Source organism: Molossus molossus, unplaced genomic scaffold (genome assembly GCF_014108415.1).
Source record: "Molossus molossus isolate mMolMol1 unplaced genomic scaffold, mMolMol1.p scaffold_m16_p_4, whole genome shotgun sequence".
Lineage (NCBI taxonomy): Eukaryota > Metazoa > Chordata > Mammalia > Chiroptera > Molossidae > Molossus > Molossus molossus.
In genome coordinates, this window is record NW_023425377.1 from 12,831,809 (window position 1) to 12,854,087 (window position 22,279).

General features: G+C 39.4%; 1 protein-coding gene and 1 pseudogene across 1 annotated transcript in view; one reads left to right on the forward strand and one right to left on the reverse strand.

The window, feature by feature from the left end:
* Positions 1 to 375: 375 nt before the first annotated feature.
* The window catches only part of HMMR (hyaluronan mediated motility receptor), a 30,243-nt gene continuing 8,339 nt past the window's right edge, over positions 376 to 22,279 (reverse strand). The window contains exons 5-18 of the mRNA XM_036241269.1: positions 18,155 to 18,343; positions 16,502 to 16,588; positions 16,313 to 16,413; positions 14,494 to 14,568; positions 14,181 to 14,359; positions 12,792 to 12,940; positions 10,302 to 10,516; positions 7,173 to 7,289; positions 4,526 to 4,672; positions 4,123 to 4,275; positions 3,938 to 4,037; positions 3,121 to 3,297; positions 1,031 to 1,193; positions 376 to 487 (exon numbers count right to left, since the gene is read on the reverse strand). Coding sequence (XP_036097162.1) covers positions 468 to 487; positions 1,031 to 1,193; positions 3,121 to 3,297; positions 3,938 to 4,037; positions 4,123 to 4,275; positions 4,526 to 4,672; positions 7,173 to 7,289; positions 10,302 to 10,516; positions 12,792 to 12,940; positions 14,181 to 14,359; positions 14,494 to 14,568; positions 16,313 to 16,413; positions 16,502 to 16,588; positions 18,155 to 18,343 — 1,872 coding nt within the window. The 3' untranslated portion in view covers positions 376 to 467. The remainder of the gene's footprint in view (positions 488 to 1,030; positions 1,194 to 3,120; positions 3,298 to 3,937; positions 4,038 to 4,122; positions 4,276 to 4,525; positions 4,673 to 7,172; positions 7,290 to 10,301; positions 10,517 to 12,791; positions 12,941 to 14,180; positions 14,360 to 14,493; positions 14,569 to 16,312; positions 16,414 to 16,501; positions 16,589 to 18,154; positions 18,344 to 22,279) is intronic.
* Positions 5,619 to 5,719, forward strand: LOC118616639 (annotated as a pseudogene).

Sequence of the window (22,279 nt, forward strand, 5' to 3'; positions counted from 1 at the left end):
AAATGAACACGAGGGAGGAGGTCCTGACAATAGAAAATAAAATGTCAGAAGACATACATGTAAAAATGTTGAACTTGCTTTCAGACACTTAAAAATAGAAAGTTAACATTAAATACATGTAAAAGTATTCACTACAGCACTGGCCGGTTTGGCTCAGCGGTTAGAATGTCAGTCCTTGGACCAAAGAGTAACGGGTTCGATTTCGGTCGAGGGCACGTGCCTTGGTAATGGTTCGGTCCCCGGCCCTGGTTCGGGTGGTGCGGGAGGCAACCAGTTGATGCGTCTCTCTCACATTGATGTCTATCTGAAGCTAAATGGAAAAAAAAAAATATCCTCGGATGAGGATTAAAAAAAAAAGCATTCATTATAAACATAATGATAACAGCAACAACAACAACAAGAATAAAATCATCTTCAACTGGCTTCTCAGCTGTTTACTTGTATGATTCTAGAAACTCCACAGGAGCTCAACAGCAGTTTGTGTTGCCTGGAGGGATTATTAAAAGGAGGCGTTAGCATTCTATGAAAACCAAGTCATCAGTCAGTATAAGCTAAAAGCAGGCATCTACTATTATCTTCTGTAAGGCAGATTAAGCAATGCTTGCATTCTGTACTATAATTTACTTATATGTCTTCATTCACTGTTTCGACCAATTTTGATTTACTGTCAAAGATACAAAGATTTACAGTCAAAAAAGAGAGAACACCTACTTCTCTAAAAGGACAAATGAGACCCGTAGGTTAGAATGCTAAGGGGATGTCAGAGGAGTTCTGGTGGGGAGCGGGTGGGAGCAAAAACGTCAGACAAGGCTTCAGGAAAGATGGAGTTTCAACAGGCCTGAAGGACAGAGGGGATCTGGAGATATGGAAAATAGAAAGCATGGAAGGAGGAAAGAAAAGACAGTCTATACAAAAATCTCAGAAAGAATGTCTTTTCTATCAGAAGCTGTCAACAAGTTTTCAGTAACATGCTAAATGCTCTAAAAGCAAATCCAAGGGAAGGTGGCGCGTCTCCACATTCACTTCTTACCTTCTTTTAATGGGGTTTTGAGAGCAAAGTTTTCTTTACTTTCATGAATAAAAGCCTTTGAAGGATCAAAGCGTTTGACACCCAGAACGTTATTCAACTCGTCCTGAAGCTTCCTCTCACTCTGCTTTATTTTAGCAAGTTGAGAGCGAAGTTTTGACACCTCCTGCGTGAGAAAAATACAGACAATGAACAATTACTCAAGACCACGGTGGCGAAACATGTGATCCTTGTTACTGACAAACCCCAGCGTGGCTCAGATGTTGGGGCATCATGGGCACCCAATGGCTGCTGGTTCTGTGCTCAGGCTCTAACCCGGTAGGGGGTGTGCAGAAGGCAGCTGGCCGATGTTCTGCTCTCACATCCATGTTTCTCTCTCTCCTTTCTCCTTTTCTCCCTTTCTAAAAATCAATTAAAAAAATTAAAAAGACCATGAACTTACAAAATGACCTGAAACGATTGTGACAAAGGCGATAACAAGTCATTTAAATCTTCTTGACCCTACAGGTACAAGGGCATGTTTCCGATCAAAGTTCATCTCTGACTTAAATGCCAAGATCAACCCCCAGCATGAGGCACGAGGGCACCAGTACCTGCTCCCTAGCAAAGCTGAACACGGAGAAAGGCAACCATTTTCAGCCTCGGAAAGTGGCCCTAAGATAAAACAGCCAGTGAAGAAACATCTATTCAAGTAAATCCACAAAAATGTGGTAAGGCGAGGGTCTGTAGTATTTGACAAGCCTGTTCCCTCTCTCCCCACTCCCAGCTTGGGCAGGTGAAAACTCCACACCAGCCCGCTGCAGCCTGGAACCCAGGGCTCCCTCCCCCCGGCCCGTCAGAGGCTTTGCACAGGAAAAGCAGGACATCAACATTTCTCATCTTGCCCTCAGCTACCTGTTGCACCAAAGAAATGCAAGTGAAAATCACAACTATGCATCACTTCACATCCACTGGAATGGCTAGAATAAAAAAGTGAGATAATGCCCTGGCCAGATAGCTCAGTTGTTTAGATAGTTCATGGAGGAAAACCATCTCGATACGCCAAGGCTGGGGGTTCAATGTCTAGTTGGGGCACATACAATAATCAACCAATGACTACATAAATAAACAAAATAACAAAATCAGTGTTTCTCTCCCTTCCTCTCTCTCTGTCCATTAATTTTTAAAAGAAGTGAGATAATAGTAAGTATTTGTGAGGATGTAAAGAAATTAGAACCTCATACAATGCTGTTGGAATGTAGAATGATATAGCTGCTTCAGAAAACAATCCAACAGTTCCTCAAATGATTTACAGTTACCGTATGACTCAGCACTTTTATTCCTAGATATAACCCAGGAGCAAAAACATGTCCACACAAAAACTTATACATGAAGTTTATAGCAGTTATTCATAACAGCCCAAAGATGAAAACAACCCAACTGTTTATCAAGTATCAAGTGAACAAATAAAATGTGACACAGCCACAAAATAAAATATTAAGAATGAATCACCAATGCATGTTACAAAAGAGCACATATTATTTGATTGCAAAAATAAGATATGTCCAGACTAGGGAAATGTACAGAGGCAGAGAGTAGATGAGTGGTGGGAGGGGTGGATGAGAAGATAGGGAGATAATAGCTAGAGGGTTAGGGGTTCCATTTTGAGGTGATAAAAATGCTCTAAAATTGACTGTGGTGATGGGTGCACCTATCTGTAAACATGCTAAAAACCACTGAGTTGTACAATTTAAATGGTGTGTGAATTATATTTCAATAAAGCTGTTAAAAAACTCAAGTGCCTAGTTTTGAACAGTGCTTGTCTTTATAGTATTTATTTACATCAAGGATTTTGCTACTTTATAAACAGAAATGGAAGTGTAAAGCTTTCTGAATTTTTCCAACCATTCCAGTAAATGTCAACATACTAATGCAGTAGTTAGAACATTAATACCCATCTGGTCAACACTCTAAAATAAATCCTTAATTCTCAGATGGATTTTCCTCTATGAACTATCACTTGTTTCTGATACCAAAGTCCCTCATTTTACTTAAATGTTATATATATATACCCACCCCAATATTTCAGTAGGACTAAGTGTTATTTTACAAACCGATTTGAGTTGGCTATTTTCATCTTTCAATTTCACAACGTGCTTGATTTTTTGCTTTAAATTCTGATGACCCAGTAACCTGGCATATGAATCTCTCAGTTTATTTAGCTGTTCCTGAGCCGCACCGTGTTCATTCAACAAAGCCTGTTTCTCTGCTTCAAATGCATCCAGTTGTAGCTGAAAAATAGTTTTTTATATAAAGTGAAAACTTAAAGCTGTTAAATCTTACTTGTCTATATCAACTATATACAAAACAAAGATAAAAGACAATTTAAAATGAACAAAAACAGATTTTGTTAACATATTCTCAGGGCTCTCCATAAATTCTCTATGAAATTAAAAAAATATATATTGTGTTTTTCATTTCAAAGATCATAAAAACAGGAAAAGAAACTAGAAGTCTAGTCAGCCAGACTCACTGGGTATCAATTGTATCACATTACAACTAGTACCCCTGATCTATTTAAGTGCCAAGATTAGCATTTATCTTTTTCTTTTTTAAGATCAGTGTGTGAAAGATACATTGAGAAAGATCACAACAAAATAATTACCATAAATTTACACAGATTTATGATCAAAGAGCCTTGTAAGCTATTAACTCTAAGTCTCTTACTAAGAAGTATTTTTTGGCCTATGAAGGCTTTTTTTAAAAAAAGTATTCATAACAATGTAACAAAATTTATAAACCTTCTTTATAGGAAGTTAAATTGACACTGAATGCAACATGATCTTCCAGGAAAACCAGGTCACAGTCATGATTGACAGGGAACAAAGTGAATCCCTCCAACAAATGCAAGCGTAGTGCTAATGGACCAACCTGGAAAGGCTTTGTTTTATTATACAGTTCTTCATAAAGGAGACGCCACTTATTCATTTCCTCCGTTAATTCTTCCACTGTATTTTCTTTCCCAGCTTTTCTGTAAGAGAAAATTAAATCAAAGACATAGTGCCTTCAAAACAATGACTGCGGTGCGTGGCACTTGGGTTCTCAACCCGGATTACCTTGCTTCCTCCTCTTCCAGCTGCTTCTTAAAGTCTTCACTTTGCTGCTTGAGCCGGTTCTCCAAGTCAGTTATTTTTTGGCGAGAAGAAACTGTGAGTTCTTTAATCTCTGTTTCTTTACGTGCTGATGTGGTCTGCAGATCTAGAAGCATCCTTAGGTTTGAGAGAGAAGAATCCACCAAACAATTTACAGCCATTTTAATTGCTTATTTTCCTTTATTTATTTATCTATCTAATTTAAGGACTTCTTTTTAACTGAGTAAATTCTTAGTATGCCACGTGAAATCTCCCAAAGCCATGAAGTGAACTACAATTCCCTGCATCTGGCAGCTGGCTTTCAACAATGTTAAGTTGTCCCAATGGTTCGAGGGCCTCAGGTGCGGGTGTTAGTTCTCCTGCGTACCTTGCGTATTCTTGATTTGCGCTCTCAGTAGCCAGTAGCTGGTGCTGAACGTCGTCTGCACTTTTCTTGGCCTTGGCCACTTCTTCCTTGAGTGATGCGTTTGCCAGCTTAAGGTCTTCTATCTCACTAGCTGTTGATGCTTTATAGCTTATTAACAAGAAAAATAAGTTAGAGGAGTTTCCTAACTACTGTATACGTGACAGATACATAGCCGATGAATTTATAGTTTATAACATTTTTGTTAAAACTAAACCTTAGTATCTATTTATGCATTTATACAAGTAAGAATTCAGTGTTCTGAGGTCAGTGCTGATGAGCTTATATCACCATTCACTGAAAGAAAAAAATGAAGGACCTACGACGTGCAGAAGTATGCATACAGAGATTAAAAAAAAAACAAAAAACCAACAACTGACCATGAAAATTACTCTAAAATAAAAATTTCTAAAATCCCTGCACTTACTCTGAGTTTATGGTCTTGTGGGAAAGATAGGAAAATGTCCCTGCAGGTTTTCACAAAAAAAGTTTTTAAATAAGTATATAAATTTGTGGCGTGTGCTCTGAAGAAAAACTGCAGAGCTCCTTAAGCTGACAAAGCTGGGGACCCTGCACTTCGGCTGCTGATTCAGAAGAGGCCTTCCCGAGGAGCGAGCTGAGGGAGACACGGCGGACAAGCCGAGACATGACGGACAAGGCAGTTAGGGCCCAGGGTTTCAGAGGGGGAGATGCGCAGAGGCAGGTGGCTGCTGATTCAGAAGAGGCCTTCCCGAGGAACGCGCTGAGGGAGACACGGCGGACAAGGCAGTTAGGGCCCAGGGTTTCAGAGGGGGAAGATGCGCAGAGGCAGGTGGCTGCTGATTCAGAAGAGGCCTTCCCGAGGAGCGAGCTGAGGGAGACACGGCGGACAAGGCAGTTGGGCCCAGGGTTTCAGAGGGGGAGATGCGCAGAGGCAGGTGGCTGCTGATTCAGAAGAGGCCTTCCCGAGGAACGAGCTGAGCGGAGACATGACGGACAAGGCAGTTAGGCCCAGGGTTTCAGAGGGGGAAGATGTGCAGAGGCAGGTGGAACACGGTGCGGGAAAGGGGAGCCTGGAGCGCTCCCTTGAGCAGTGTGTGTACTGAAACTGGAATGACAGAGATTAGCATGGCCCCTGAGCAGGATCATAGGCAAATTCCTGAAGTGTTCCACATTTTAAAACAAAACAAACAAACAAAAAAAGACGAGATTGGAACCTAATAAATAAGAGGCAAGAGCAGAAGCTTGAGAGGACTGATCATCACCGCAGGGCACAGGGGTCACCGGTCTCTGAGTGGGTGCGTGGATCACTCCGGAGACACGTGGAGAACGGACTGGGGAAGGTGCCGCAGGGCCACAGTGGAAGACTAACTAAAAGACAATGATTAGCCCTGGTGAGTGAAAAGAAGGCTTGGAGCTCGCAGGAGAAACATGTGAGATCTCTTTTGGAGGCAGAATTTTAAAATTCCAGAAATAGATTAGGTGTTAGGAGAAGGGAGAAAAAATGGTCAAAGATGACACCAAGATTTATTGAATGAGAAGCTAGTCAGCGACCGAGATAAAAGAGAATGAGAGCCCTGGCCGGTTTGGCTCAGTGGTTAGAGCAGCGGCCTGCGGTCCAGAGACCTGGGTTCGGTTCCCGCTGAGGGCACGTACCTCGGTTGCAGTTTGTCCCCGGCCCTGGTTGGGTCATGTGGGTGGCAGCCACTAGATGTGTCCCTTTCACGTTGATGTTTCTCCCTCTCTCTCTTCCTCTCTCTCCCTCCCGCTCTGTCTGAACAAAAAATGGAAAAAAGATCTCGGGTGAGGATTAAAAGAAGAAAAAAAAGAGGGAATGAGAGACTAGGGGTAGAAAGAAGATTAAAAGTTATTTTAGACAGGTTACTGTTAGATGACAGTGAGATTTCCACTTGGAGATGTCAAGTAGGCAGCTGGATATATGGGTACAGAGATGAATGGAGATGTGCAGTTTGAAGAAATAAATTTTAATAATATTAGCATACTGATGGTGAATAAACTCACAGAATGGCTAAATACCTCCTAAGGCACCATTTTCAAAGTAGGAAGAAGGGAAACCCTTTTACAGAATTGAGAAGAGCACTAAAAATCGTATATCTGCTGTAATAGAAAAATTAGATACATACATATACATGATATGTCTCTGCATGCATATATGCGTATGTGTGTGTGGTGTGTGTATAATATTATAATATGTCACATGAAGGAGCAGACCACTGGAAAAGAAGGTACTAGTCAATGACTGGACACCAGGTGATTCATTATCCCTAGATCGCTACACAATACAGAAATCAGTTCTAAGTGAAAAGTGAAACAAACTTTTAGAAGAAAACGGGACTATCTTTATGTTCTTGGGATAGAAAGAAGTTCTTAAATGAGATGCAAAAGTGTTCACAAAAAATCTACAAATTTAACCACATTAAAATCAAAGAGAAATTACTATGTATACTAAGGCTACCAGGCAATACCAAATGCCCACTGCATGGTCGGTCACTATGGAATTTTAAGTGACACCGATACTCTTATTTGTGTGACTGATTTCGTTGTTCATAGTTTTCCCTCAACACCCCTCCCTGCTCTCATGCTTGAGAGTGCTGGCTCCCAATAAAAATACCTTTCAAACTGAGCAGTCACATCTCCAAGGTTTTGCTCAGCACGATCACACCTTTCCTGCAAAAGCAGGGTGGCCTGAGTGTGAGCAGCATTACTTTTCTCGAGTTCAGCTTCTTTCCTAAGAAAACAGAGGGAACAACTAGAAGACAAACTGCAGACTACAAATCACTGCCCTAGGAAAGAGATTAGTGTTTAGCTCTGACACTGTGGTGTCCAAGGTGAAACCCACCTCTCCCTGTTTACATTAGCTACTGAATAGCTTAGACCTAAATGTATGGACTACATCTAACAGCATGTTTAGTGTGTAGGGCTTCATCTTATCTTTCCTGTTTATTTTACTTTTGTTTTCAACATTTTCTTGGAAGAAAATAGGATAAAAAGGCTCACAGCAATAGCTAAAGCTAAGATGTGAAGAATTCCTAGTTAACAGCAATAGCTAAAGCTAAGATGTGAAGAATTCCTAGTTAAAAAGTATTTGGACTGAATAAAATTTAATTCTCTGCATGTAGACATTTAAGAAATATTAAGTACAGCCCGGCCGGTGTGGCTCAGTGATCGAGCGTCAACCCATGATGCACCAAGAGGTCACCGGTTTGATTCCAGGTCAGGGCACATGCCCAAGCTGTCGGCCTGATCCTCAGTGGGAATATGTAGGAGGCAGCCAATCAATGTTCTTGCTCATTGATGTTTCTATCTCTCCCTCTCAAATCAATAAGGGGAAAAAAAAAAAAGAAATACTAAGTACAGTTAAAGACATTTTATTTTAAAACTTCTTTTGAAAAGAGTTATAGGATTATGTAGATTTACTTTGATTATATCAATAATGCACATAATAAATTGTTATTCAAAGATTCAACAACTTATTTAGTGGGTCATTTTGCATAGACAGAATGGCTCTTTAGTCATCTTTATAAATACGTACTACAAATCTCAGATTTAAATAAATAATATACATTACAAAATGGTGATATAAATTTTTGGATGTGCATATGAGCTTATGAGATTTTTAAAAAAGAACATCTGGAATTAAAAACTGTAAATAAGAAGCCTTATTCACTCACAGCCTGACACTGAGACAAGATAACAGCTGGTTGGATTCATTCTGTAATGAGTAGGGAATTTAAAAAATATACACACAGCAGCTAAAAGCAATCAAATAGTACTAAAGGGTTTATTTTAAATAAAAATATTCTCTTTCCTGCCGCCTAGAAGAATCACTTTCAACTCTCTCAGTTTATCTCTTTTAGCATAAAATTCCCAGGCTGGTAGGTACCATAGAAATCATCTCATAAAACACCTTTATATCTAATGAAATAGAAAATTACAGAGATTAAGATTGTCCTGCTCAGAATCACTTAGCTAGTTAACAGATCTAGTAGTTAAATACTTACTAAATACTCCTGACCACTGGACCCCATTCGTGGAGTCAGAATAAATGACTGTTTCAACTTTCTTTCTGAAACTGACATCAGCTACTCAGGTTCTTAAAGCACCTGTTCCCTGAGACTGGCTGCAGGATAAACAATCCCTGAATATATTTTGGTATGGCTCCTGCAGAAGTATGAAACCTTGGTGTACCTTTCCTTTTTAAAACATCACTAATCATTAAAAAACGCAGAAAAGGAATTAACATAAGTGTCCAACAAGAGATACTCATAGTTCTGAGATATATTTTCACGTAGGCTTATGTCTAGTCTATGTTAAAAATTTTTTTAGTGATGAAACCCCAAGAATTCAAATAATATAATTATTTCATTTGCAATTTGAACTCAATAATCAACCTGCACATTTTAATTTAAGTAAATGCAGTGGAGGACATATAACATAACGAAAACAATATGGAACTAGAGTAAAAAAAATAAGCATAAGTCCAGCCGGTGTGAATCAGTGGTTGAGCGTCGACCTATGCACCAAGAGGTCGCAGGTTCGGTTCCCGGCCAGGACACATGCCGGGGTTGTGGGCCAGATCCCCAATGGGGGGCACGCAGGAGGCAGCCAATCGACGTTCTCTCTCATTGATGTTTCCATCTCTCTCTTCCTATACCTTCCTTTCTCTCTAAAAATCAGTAAAAGGCCCTGGCCAGTTTGGCTCAGCGGTTAGAATGTCGGCTTGCGGAGCAGAGAGACCCGGGTTCGGTTCCTGCTAAGGGCATGTACCTCGGTTGCAGTTTGTCCCTGGCCCTGGTTGGGTTGTGCGGGTGGCAACCACTCGATGTGTCCCTTTCACGTCGATGTTTCTCTCTCTCTCTCTCCCTCCCACTCTATCCGAACAAAATATGGAAAATAGTACTCGGGTGAGGATAAAAAAATAAATAAAAATCAGTAAAAGGAAAAAAATAAAAAAATAAAACAATCATAAGATCTCAGTTGTTCTATTTCTAATGATACATTCTTATTTTTTAATGTTTCCCAGGTCTGGTTCCCTTTTGACTTTTGAGTGTTATTCTAATGTACATATATACAAAAGTGGAAAAGTGTCTGATAAAAGGATGGGAATCCACCCTGGCCGGTTTGGCTCAATGGTTAGAGTGTCAGCCTGTGGTCCAGAAAGACCCAGGTTCAGTTCCCGCTAAGGGCGCGTACCTCGGTTGCGTCCCCAGCCCTGGTTGGGTTGTGCGGGTGGCAACCACTCGATGTGTCCCTTTCACGTTGATGTTTCTCTCTCTCCCTCTCTGTCTCTCCCATTCTATCTGAACAAAACATGGAAAAATGTCCTGGGGTAAGGATAAAAATAAATAAATAAACTGAATAAAATAAACTATAAAAAAAATAAAAGGGTGGGCATCTTAGTTTTTTGGGTATTTTTCTAAATCCATTATTATCATAATGCTAATGTCTAATTATTATTAGAAAACATGAAAGTAGTTATAGGAACCCAAAATTTTGGTCATTTTTAAATTAAAACTCTTAAACCACTGGCTTCAAATAAAAAAGGGTGTGGCTTCTGACTTAGGCTATCATACTTGCTTGTATGTACATCCTATGCATGCACTTTCTCTGTGTCTTCCTTACCTATAAAATAATTCTAACCTCCCCGACTTATATGATTGATATGAGAGTCCTGAGAATCTACTAGAAAAATACTTTGTAAAATCTGAAGTCATATGTATGAGGTCCTATCAATACAAACCCCTTCAGCTTTTCTTCTACAAGTTTCAGTTCTTCAGTTCTAGCTTCTGTTTCTTCTTCCAGTTGTTTGACCAGCTTTTCAGCTTGTTCCTCTTTTTGCTGTAATTTATCTAGCTCATCTAGAGCTTGCTTTAATTCTTCCTCCAAGAGATTCCTCTCTTTCATCATTTCCTCTTGAAGAGAACATAGCTTCTGCTGAAGACTGGAAGATAATTCCTACATCCAACATAAAACACCCAAAATAATATGAAAGGTTTAAACATTTTCATTTAATAATTTGTGAGGTCTTATTAAGGACAGAAAAATGTACAGATAATGAAGAATTCCAAATTCAAGATCTTCAAGGGAATTAGAAAAGATATGAAGACAACATATTTACTTTGACAGGATTATACCCTATAACTTGTCAACATTGTTATAAATATTATTTTACTCTTTTTCCTATGTAACACACATATTCAAACCTACTTCTTTTTTCATTTTATCCTCACCGGAGGACATTTTTGCATTTACCTTCAGAGAGGGAGGGAGAGAGAGAGAAACATCGATGTGAGAGAGACACACTGACTGGCTGCTACCCACGGGGACAAACCGCAACTGAGGTATGTGCCCTTAGCGGGAACTGAACCCGAGACTCTCTGGTCTGCAGGCTGACGTTCTAACCGCTGAGCCAGCCCTGGCCGATTTGGCTCAGCAGTTAGAGCATTGGCCTGCGGTCCGGAGAGACCGGGTTAGGTTCCCGCTGGGGGCATGTACCTTGGTTGCAGTTTGTCCCCGGCCCTGGATGGGTCGTGCGGGTGGCAGCCACTCGATGTGTCCCTTTCATGTTGATGTTTCTCTCTCTCTCTCTCCCTCCCACTCTGTCTGAACAAGGAATGGAGAAGTGTCCTCGGTGAGGATTAAAAAAAAAAAAAAAAAAGTGATTAAACGCTGAGCCAAACCGGTCAGGGCCAAACCTACTTCTTATAAAACTAAAATCACATTCTGTAACTGGCTTTTATCATGTATTTTTGTCATATTATATAAAAATGACTATGACTTTAATATTACATGAGAATATTTTTAAGTTATAGAGTGCCTACCAATAAAAAAGATAAATACAAATCACCACTGCAAAAAATGTTGACATTATAAATAAAGTGAAAATTGCCTTGGACTACTCCCCACCGTCTTACTCTGCCCATTCCAGAGATGACCACTGCTCTGGTATGGATGGTCTTTTCCTATTATTTAAATACTTTTTAAAATATAAAAGATATACACTGTGCATGTAAAGATCTTTTAAAAAACATTAAAATGGTTGCTGAGATATTTTCAAGTCAGTGTATACAGATCTACTTAATTCCTGCAGGTTCCCCAACAATACATATTTATAGCCCTGGCCGGTTTGGCTCAGCGGTTAGAGCGTCGGCCTGCGGTCCTGAGAGGCCCGGGTTCGGTTCCCGCTAAGGGCATGTACCTCGGTTGCAGTTTGTCCCCGGCCCTGGTCGGTCGTGCGGGTGGCAGCCACTCGATGTGTCCCTTTCACATCAATGTTTCACTCTCTCTTCTCTCTCTCTCCCTCCCACTCTATCTGAACAAAAAATGGAAAAATGTCCTCGGGTGAGGATTAAAAAAAAAACAAACAAAAACATATTTATATAATATTGCCTAACTCTCACCGAGTTTTTAATCAAATGTTTAAATGTGCGCCAACTGTATAAATGGGGGGAGGATTTCCATTTCTTTCATTACTACTAAGGTAGAATATCTATTAACTGTAATAGGCTATCTGAATTTCTATTTCTAAGAATTAATCTATTTCCATTCTATGCCCACTTTTTCTTAATAGACTCTTTTTAATCACTGACATGTAAAATATCTTTTATGTAATCTGGATTTTAAAAAATTGTCAGTTTTGCCCTGGCCAGTTTGGCTCAGCAGCTAAAGCATCTGCCCATGATCCAAAGGGTCTCAGGTTCAATTCCTGATCAAGGGCATGTGCCTGGGTTACAGGTTTGATTACTGGCCCTGGTTGGAGTCATGCGGGAGGCAACCAATCGATGTGTTTCTCTCACATTGGTGTCTCTCTCTCTCTCTCTCTCCCTCTCCCCTACCCCCTTCTATTGTATCTAAGAAGCAATGGAGAAATATCCCCGGTTGAGGAAAAAAAATGGTCAGTTTTGTTTCTCCTGTAATTAGACACTTTTTTAATAACATTAGTATAAATGCCTATGTAGTAATCTAACACAAGAATGTGCTGAAAAAGTTTTTAAACAATTTCCTTATTTTGCTTCATCTATTGCTTGCAATTTTTTCATATTATCAATATCTCTGTGGTGAACATCTTTGCAGCTAAATCTGATGCATAACTACCATTATTTCCTCAGGATAAAATTCTAAAAATAGAATTGGTGGATCAAAGGATATATACAATTTAAAGGTTCTCTGGCCATAGGGAAATGTATGACATAAAATAAGCACTAGTTTAATTTACATTGTAGTAAACTACCTTCTCTTGTTGCAGAAGTGAATTCATTTGCAACTCCTTCTGTTGTAGCTTTTCATGTTCTTGTTTTGCAAGAAGTAACTCCTCTTTTAAGTTTTGTATTTCAGAATTTAGATGTTCATCCCGTCCTCTGTCCCTGTTGATGCAGTCTTCTAGAAAAGGGAAATGTAAACACATATGAATATTAACTTTCAATAACCCAGATTCCAGTTATATTTCATTATACACATATACTTCATAACATACATACCATGTTAACAGAGATCAAATACTTCAGAGGAAAAAGACTCTCTTAGTTTATACCATTATTCTATGTTATATAATAAACCCCCAAACCTATTTCTATGTACCTACCAATTTTAAGTGGCCACCAAATAGAGAACTCAAATACTATACAAGTGTATATATTTACATCAAGACAAGCAATATACTAAAAGAAACAGAACAAACATTATAAAAAACTAAAATTCTCATATGTAGGACAGGATTTTTTGTTGTTTATATAATAATTCTAAAAAGTTGTTTTTATTTTATTTATTTTTTTTGGCAATCTGTATTTATTTATTTTTTTCTTTTTCTTTTTTATTTAATTAATATATTCTTGTTACAAATGTTTCTCCTTTTCCCCCCCACTCATTCCCCCCTCCCCCTCGCTCCTGTCCCCACCTTTGCTGTCCATGTCCATTGTTCATACATATATGCATATAAGTTCTGTGGTTTATCTCTCCCACACCACCCCCTCTTCTGGGGATTGTCAGTCTGTACCCCACTTCCACTTCTCTGGGACTACCCCATTCCGCAGACTGTTATGTTCATTATATTCCACAAATAAGTGAGATCATGTGGTATTTGTCTTTCTCTGCTTGGCTTGTTTCGCTTAGGATAATACTTTCCAGGTCCCTCCATGTCGTCTCAAAGGATAAGAGATCTTTCTTTCTTACAGCCGCATAGTACTCCATTGTGTACATGTACCACAGCTCTTTTATCCATTCGTCTACTGATGGACATTTGGGCTGTTTCCAGATCTTAGCTATTGTAAATAGTGCTGCTACGAACATGGGGGTACATATATTCTTCCTGATTGGTGTTTCAGGCTTCATAGGGTATATTCCTAGAAGTGGGATCACTGGGTCAAATGGCAGTTCAATTTTTAATTTTTTGAGGAAACACCATATTGTTTTCCATAGTGGCTGCACCAGTCTGCATTCCCACAAGCAGTGTACTAGAGTCCCCTTTTCTCCACACCCTCGCCAGCACTTGTTGTTTCATCATTTGTTGATGGTGGCCATTCTGACAGGTGTGAGGTGAGTGTTTTTAAATATAACAGCACTTCTCTTAAATAATGTATGTGGTACTTAGCAGAAGAAAGTAATACTGTAAACACTTGAGTACCTTTCTCTTTTTCAAGCAGCTGACACTGAGCATTCAGGTCTTCTACTTGTTTAGACAATGTAACGACATTTTCCTCAAGCGACTGCTTAAGGTTTAAAACTTCCTGATTCTTCTCTTTCAAATTTTCCTCCAATTGGGCAATGTCTAGCTTGTATTTTTCCACTTGATCTGAGGCACAACTGCATTAAGACAAATTATTTTGAACAGCACATCTACTTAAGCATAGGGAAAAGTAACTGAAAAGGGGTGAAAATGATGTATTCATCGCATGTCAACAAAACAAGGACCAACTTAAAACTACTGTTGATATTACCTTATTTCTTCAATGTATTCTAAGAGTTTTTCTGTTTCAGATTTATCATCAGTCTTTTCTTTCTGTATTGAAACGCTAAGAAAAAGGTATAAGTATATTAATACATACAATAATCACACGTGGTGCTTACTCTGTACTAGATACTGTTATGTCAGGTGGGCTGATGCCAGAGTCTAAACTCTGAACTGTTAATTTATGTGACATCTCAAGTTGACAATTTCATTTATGCAAATAGGACTTAGGTTGTTGTTTTTTTTTTTAAGTGAGAAAAACTTTCCAAATATAAAAGGGCTGAGATGATGAGTCCTCATCTACAACATTGCAAGAGTTAGACACAATCTTCTTTGTAGCTTTCCTGGTTTCCCCACCACCACACACAAAATAGCATTCTGTAAGCCACAAAGCCTTTGTTCCAGGCTGCCTTATGAACAGTTACTATGTGTTTACCTCCTCCAAACACCTCAATTTAAGAAATGGGCAAAAGACTTAAATAGACAACTTACAAAAGGATATATAAGAATGGTTACTAAAAGTATAATCAACATTAATAGCAATACATTAAAATAACAAATGAGATGCTACTTCACAGCTACTAGAAGGGCTGACATCACACTGACATCAAATGCTGGTGAGACGTGGAACCCCTGGAACTATTAGACATCACTAACTGGGCATGTGAAACGGTTCATCCACTTTGACGTTTTGAAAATGTTGTACACATACTATCCTGTGACCCAGGAATTCCACTCCTAGATATTTACTCAAGAGAAATAAAAACATGTCCACAAAAAGGTATACATAATAGTCTTATTCATAACAGAAAGAAACTGGAAACCCAAATATTGATCAACAGGAGAACAGTAAACAAATGGAGATTTATTCATATAGTGGAATACTACTCAAATACAAAAAGGAACTAATTATAACACACACATACACACACACACACACACGCACGCACGCAATGATAAACATGCCCCCAAAAGCCAAACTAATTTATGATGACGGAAGTCAGAAAGTGGTTGCAGGTGGGGTCATTACATGGGGAGTAGGAGCAGGAACAGGCATGAGTGAAGGAACTTGGTGAGGGGATGGCAGTATTCTCTATTGTATCGGGTGGTAGTTATTCAGGTATATACAACTGTCAAAAGTCATCAAACTGAGTACTTGTGATTTGCACATGTTATTGTATGTCAATCACAGCTCGGTAGTCAAAACAAGGTTAGAGCCCTGGCCGGTTTGGCTCAGAGGTTAGAGCCTCGGTCTGCGGTCCAGAGAGACTCAGGGTTCAGTTTCCACTAAGGGCACATACCTCAGTTGCGGTTTGTCCCCGTCCCTGGTTGGGTTGTGTGGGTGGCAGCCACTCGATGTGTACCTTTCACATCGATGTTTCTCTCTCTCTCTTCCTCTCTCCCTCCCGCTCTATCTGAACAAAAAATTTAAAAAAAGTCCTCGAGTGAGGATAAAAAAAAAACAAACAAAAAAACAAAAAAGAAAAAACAAGGCTAGAATTTGTGCATCAGTCACAGCCTCCCACACCAGCGCTTCTCAATTTGGGTCAACTTGACCATTTCCACTAGATTATGCTATTAGGAAGATGATGAGGCCACTCCTCATCACTGATACAGAAGATGTACACAAGTAATAACAGTTATACGTCTTTTCAGCCTAAAATATTTGGGAATGAGTAGGTCTCAGCTGTCAATTGGGGAAAAAATCAGGCAATTAGAAGAAGGCGATGAGGTAAGTATGGCGAGAAGGTGAATGTCGGCAGAAACAATAGCAGATGAGAGAACTGGATACTCAAGGGGGCACTCACAGTTTCCCCTCGAGCTGGGCCACTTTCCCCTGCGACTCTTCGAGATTCTTCTGGGTGACCTGCAGTGTCACCTCCATGCCTTGTTGCTTAGCCATCATACTCTACACAACAGAAATATGTTGTAGGAAATGAGAAACTGTTCAGATCCACAGATGCAAACACCACACACTCAGCCAAGGTAACACTCACCCTCATCTTAGTTTCTCTTTTGTTTCTAAGCTTCATCAACTCAAGGCTTAGAATTCTCAGATTCTTCTGGTTACTGTCTTCAGAAAACTGAGTACAAAAAACAGTTAAAAGAACCAGAAATACTTTCTGCTAAGTCATATCTCAAATTACTTAAACACTGATTCATCTGCCAATTATTGGGACTGTAATTTTCCTGCAGTATCTTCTGACAGAACAAACAGCCTTTGACCGACACCAGGATCATTACTCACACGACTATTATTCTTGTCCTTCCTTTTCCTTCATGTGACTTTCTGGTTTTATTTATTTATTTTTTTGTTAATCCTCACCCGAGTTGAAGGGAGGGAGGGAGGGAGGAGAGAGAAGAGAGAGGGAAAGAGGTAAAAAGGGAGAAAGGGAGAGAGAAAGAGAGGGAGAGAAGGAGAGAGAGAAAGAGAGACAGATCTACTAGTTGCCTCCTGCATGACCCCAACCAGAGCCAGGAACTGAACCCATGACCCTTCAGTCTGCAGGCCAAAGCTCTAACCACTGAGTCACCAGCCAGGGCTCTGGTTTATTTTTTAAAGTAGTTTGGGTAGTCACTTACCTCTACATGCTGGGAAGTTCAATGCAAGGCTACAGAACAAGCTCCTTGAAGAGGATTTCGAAAATGGAGTTTAATTAACAAAATGCATTTGAATTGCCGGGTCTACTCTGAAATATGTGAGGACTATGGAGTCCACCCCAGGCAATGAAATCCGATCTCCCTGAATGGGGCCCAGGCATCTGTTCCCTTTCCACGTTTAATTCTTATGCATGCTCATTACAGACCCTGAGTAAATGACTCTTAAAATGAATAGTGAGCCCTGGCCAGTTTGGCTCAGCGGTTAAAGCACTGGCCTGCGGACCAGAACGTCCCGGGTTCAGTTCCCACTAAGGGCATGTACCTCAGTTGGTTTGTCCCTGGCCCTGGTTGGGGTCGTGTGGGTGGCAACCAGTCAATGAGTCTTTCTCACATCGATGTTTCTCTCTCTCTCTTACCCCCTCTCTCCCTCCTGCTCTATCTGAAGATAAATGCAAAAATGTCCTCCGGTGAGGATAAAAAACGAACAGTGATTTATAGCCTTCTTCTACTTCTGTAAAAAGCAAAATGACCATGTTAAGTCCTATTAGTATATTAAAACTGATAGACACAACTTATCGACTAAACACATTTATTCATTTTGCACCTCATTCTAAAAAGGATCTCAGATGGAAGCCTGCTAACTAAACACATTTATTCATTTTGCACCTCATTCTAAAAAGGATCTCAGATGGAAGCCTGCTATTATATACTACTATTTATTTCAAAGAAGGATCTTCAAAGTGACTTCCAGACGTAAGTTCTACAACTTTGATTAATGTCCTTATTTATGGGGGTTACTTTGAAGGAGGGTGAGAAAATGTCAGACATTAAAAAAAAGTAATATGTTTGTTTATAACTTCTTATGTGCCAGGCAAAATAATAAAAAATGATACAATAATAATTCCTACTGGAAGCGGCTTAATATTTAAAGTACATTTAGTGAAGGAAAAAAGATTAAACTAAAATCTAAAATTCCCAAACAATTAGTATGAGAAAAAAACATGTTCGTTATGTATTCAGTTGTAAACATTATCGTGTGGTTCAAGTACCTTAGACTTTAGCAGCTCATTGGTCCTGGCTAGCTCAGTAAGCTGCTTTTCCAGTGCAGCGTTACTTGCAGAGAGAGAGGTTTTCTCCCTGACTGCAGCACTGAGCTTTGCTTCCACCTTCTCCAGCTCAGCTTCCAGACCCTGGAGACGTCTGTCCTGAGCACCACGTTCCTGCACGAGCACACGGATCTGGATGGAAACAAGGTGATGAACGAATGATTCATGGACACAATGCCAACGCAACTAGCTGCTACTGATAAAACCTTGACGTTCTAGGAAAACCTCTGATTGTGACAGGATGCTCCCAGATATTCTAATTTCACTAGCTGTTTGAACAATCATATTTAATTTATGAAACGTCTTTAAAAATCTGCAAGTATTTCGAGAACACAAGATTTTAATCACCATAAACTTCCTGGTATAATTAAAGTCTTTATTGATCTTTAAGATGTTTACCTATAAGAGCTCTTATTTTCTTGAGTTCTAATTACTGTATATGAAATCAAATTATAGTTTAAAATGCTAAATAACTTTTTCATCTGAAGAAGGCAGAACTGGAATTCTTGGTAGGATGCAGTAGGCATCAGCAAGCCATTGTGTCTGTTGCAATTACTAGACACAACCCAAACCCCAAATCAAAACCACATACAGTCGTCCCGCGGTTAATCTGTTCCAGACTCTAGCGGTTGCGCCTGGCATTGAAGGATTGCTGGGGTGCCTGAATACATAGGCCTACAGCCCATACATACAGTAGTTTTAATTTTAATTGTAATACAGGGGTATCTAATTGACTCAGACAACCGAGTGCACGCTGTATCATTTTCACTGTCTTGATCAACTTTTTAATGAATATATTTGAAAAATCTGTGATAGACTGAAGCCACAAAAGTTGAAGCATGCAGTGGCGAGGGATGACTGTATTTCTAAAAAAAAAGTGGAAGCCAAAGACAATGAAATGGCATGTTTAAAATATGTGTGTGTGACTTCCAGTCAAGATGGTGGCATGGTAAAGGTACTGCGTCCTCCCACAACCACATCAAAGTTACAACTAAACTACAGAACCACCATCATTCAAAACTGCCTGTAATCGAGCTGAACGAAAGTCCTACAACTACGGAATTAAAGCAGCAGCCACATCCAGACTGGTAGGAGGGCGGAGGTGGACGGGCTGGTCCCACACCCATGTGTGGCGGATAAAAATCAGGAGGACACCTTGGCTGGGAAGGTCCTTCCTGAGGACTGAGGGGTCCCCGTCCCACACCAGGTGCCCTGGTCAAGGTTCCAGAGCCCCCCCGCCCCGCAGCTCCTTAAAGGGCCCACGCATGGACTTATCGGACTCACTCCCTCTATGCTCAGAGGGGAGGCAGCTCGAGGGGCGCCAGAGACATACAGGGAAGAACTGAACTGTTTGGCACTGGAGCGAGGGCTGGATAGGGGGCAAACCATCTATTTGGAATATAAGGAAGCAAAAAATGCCCAATCAGAACAGCAAAAAGAAAAAAGACTCCAAAAAAATGAGGATAGTGTAAGGAGCCTCTGGGACAACTTCAAGCGTGCCAACATTCACATCTTGGGAGTGCCAGAAGGAGGAGAGAGAGAACAAAAAATCGAAAACCTGTTTGAAACAATAATGGCAGAAAACTTTCCTAACTTGGTGAAGGAAACAGACATACAAGTCCAGGAAGCACAGACAGTCCCAAACAAGATGAACCCCAAGAGGCCCACACCGAGACACATCATCATCAAAATGCAAAATGTTCAAGACAAAGAGAGAATCTTAAAAGCAGCAAGAGAAAAGCAGCTAGTTACCTACAAGGAGTTCCCATAAGGCTGTCAGCTGATTTCTCAAAAGAAACTTTGCAGGCCAGAAGGGAGTGGCAAGAAATATTCAGAGTGATGAAAAGCAAGAACCTACAGCCAAGATTACTCTATCCTGCAAAGCTGTCATTTAGAATCGATGGCCATGTAAAGAGTTTTCCAGACAAGAAAAAGTTAAGGGAGTTCATCACCACCAAACCGTTATTATGTGAAATGATGAAGGGTCTTTTTGAAGAAAAAGATAAAATATATGAACAAACAAAATGGCAATGAATACATATCTGTCGACAATGGAATCTACAAACAAAATGAACAGGCAGAACAGAAGTATTCTCATAGATACAGAGAACATTTTCTTGGTTGCCAGATGGGAGGGGGGTTGGGGGAATGGGTGAAAAAGGTGAAGGGATTAAGAAGTACAAATTCATTGCTAGACTGACAAATCTCAAAGGGAAAGGGGTTGGGGTATGGGAAGAAATAAACCAAAGAACTTATATGCATAACCAATGGACACAGACAAGAGTGTGGGAAAAGGCGGGAGGGGGGGTGGGAGTGGGGACTAGGGAGTGAATGAGGGAAAAATGAGACACATCTGTAATACATTCTACATTCAACAATAAAGATTTAATAAAATAAAGTAAAATAAAATATGTGTGTGTGTGTGTGTGTGGGGGGGCTATCAATCTAAAATTCTATTCCCAATGAAAAAAAATCTTTAAATACGAAGGTGACATAGAGATGTTTCAGTCAAAAAAAAAATGTAAGACGGGCCTGAGTCGACAGCACAGTCGGCCTCCAGATCCCTTCTCCTCTGTTGGTAGGAAAAAAAGGATGGTATTGGAATATTCTTACTCTTCTGAATCCTAATTCCTTGTTTAGTTCTTTGTTGATTGGTGTTTTTTTTTTTTAATGATTTTACAATGAACCATATGTTTGATTTATTCTTTTCTGTCTAACTTGAAAACTTTTCTTATGGCCCTTGTTTAGTTTGTTAAAGGAATCATTAGTTTAAGATCATTACTGTCATGCTTGTATTGCACTTAATGTACTTTGAAGTGCATTTATTACTTAACATTTTGTAACCTGAATAATTTCACCAAATGAATACCTTTTGATAGTTTGTAATCAGTTCTTCCAGTTGTTGCTTGGTACTTTAGATAAATATGTAAAGGTAAAAGAGAAGTAATTTTTCTGTATTCTGCCAATCATTTTATATAATAAAATCATCCATTTTTACTTAAAAAAAAATGCAAGAAAGGTTGAAAGTGTTTGATAATAGTAGACCTGTACAACAAGAAACACTAGAGGAAGTTTTCTGGCGGAAGGAGAATGATCCCAGATGCTTACAAGATGACACCTTAAATATAAGGGATTGACCATAAAGGGACTAGAGATGACTTATCATGTAAATATTACACAAAATAAAACAAAACAAAAAACTGGTATGGCTATATAAATATCATACATAGTAGACTTTAAGGCAAAAAGTACTACTAGTGATAGATGAAAAGAAAATTTTATGACAAAAAGGTAATTTCAAGAGGAATTCAAATTTGCTATGCACTTAATATCATAACTTCCAAATATAAACAGCAAAAAGTGACAGAATTAAAAAAGAAATACACTATTTCACAGAGCTGAAATTTTAAAAGTACCCCTCTCAGTAACTAACAGAATAATATCAGTATAGGTAAATATTTAAACAAAACTAGTAACCAACTTGAACTGACATATATAGACCACTATACCCAACAAGTGCATATATAGTTTTTACCAGAAAACATTTACCAAATCAGACTATTTGCTGAGTATAAAAGTATCAAGAAAGCATAGTTGTATCATGTCACATGAAAAGTATTTTGTATTCTTTTTTCTGTTCATCCTAACCCAAGGATATTTTTCCTATTAATTTTTAGAGAGAGTAGAAAGAAGGGTAGGAGGAAAAGAGGGAGGGAGGGGGAAGAGAGAGAGAGAGAAAGAGAAAAAGAGAGAAACATTGATGTGAGACACAGTGATTGGTTGCTTCCTGCACGCCAGGAATTGAACCTGCAACCTAGGTATGTGCCCTTGATTGAGAATCAAACCTGTGACCCTTCGGTGTGAGGGCTGACACTTTAACCACTGACCCATACCAGCCAGGGCTATTTTGTACTCTTATTGGCTTTATTGTCACACTAATCTCAGTATTTTAAGCCAACAACGTTTAACTAAAAATGTATTAAGCACCACTTTATGTATATATGGCTGCGAACTATTCGCTGGGGACTGAATGGGTTCCAAGATCCCCTACCATAAGATTCTCTATGC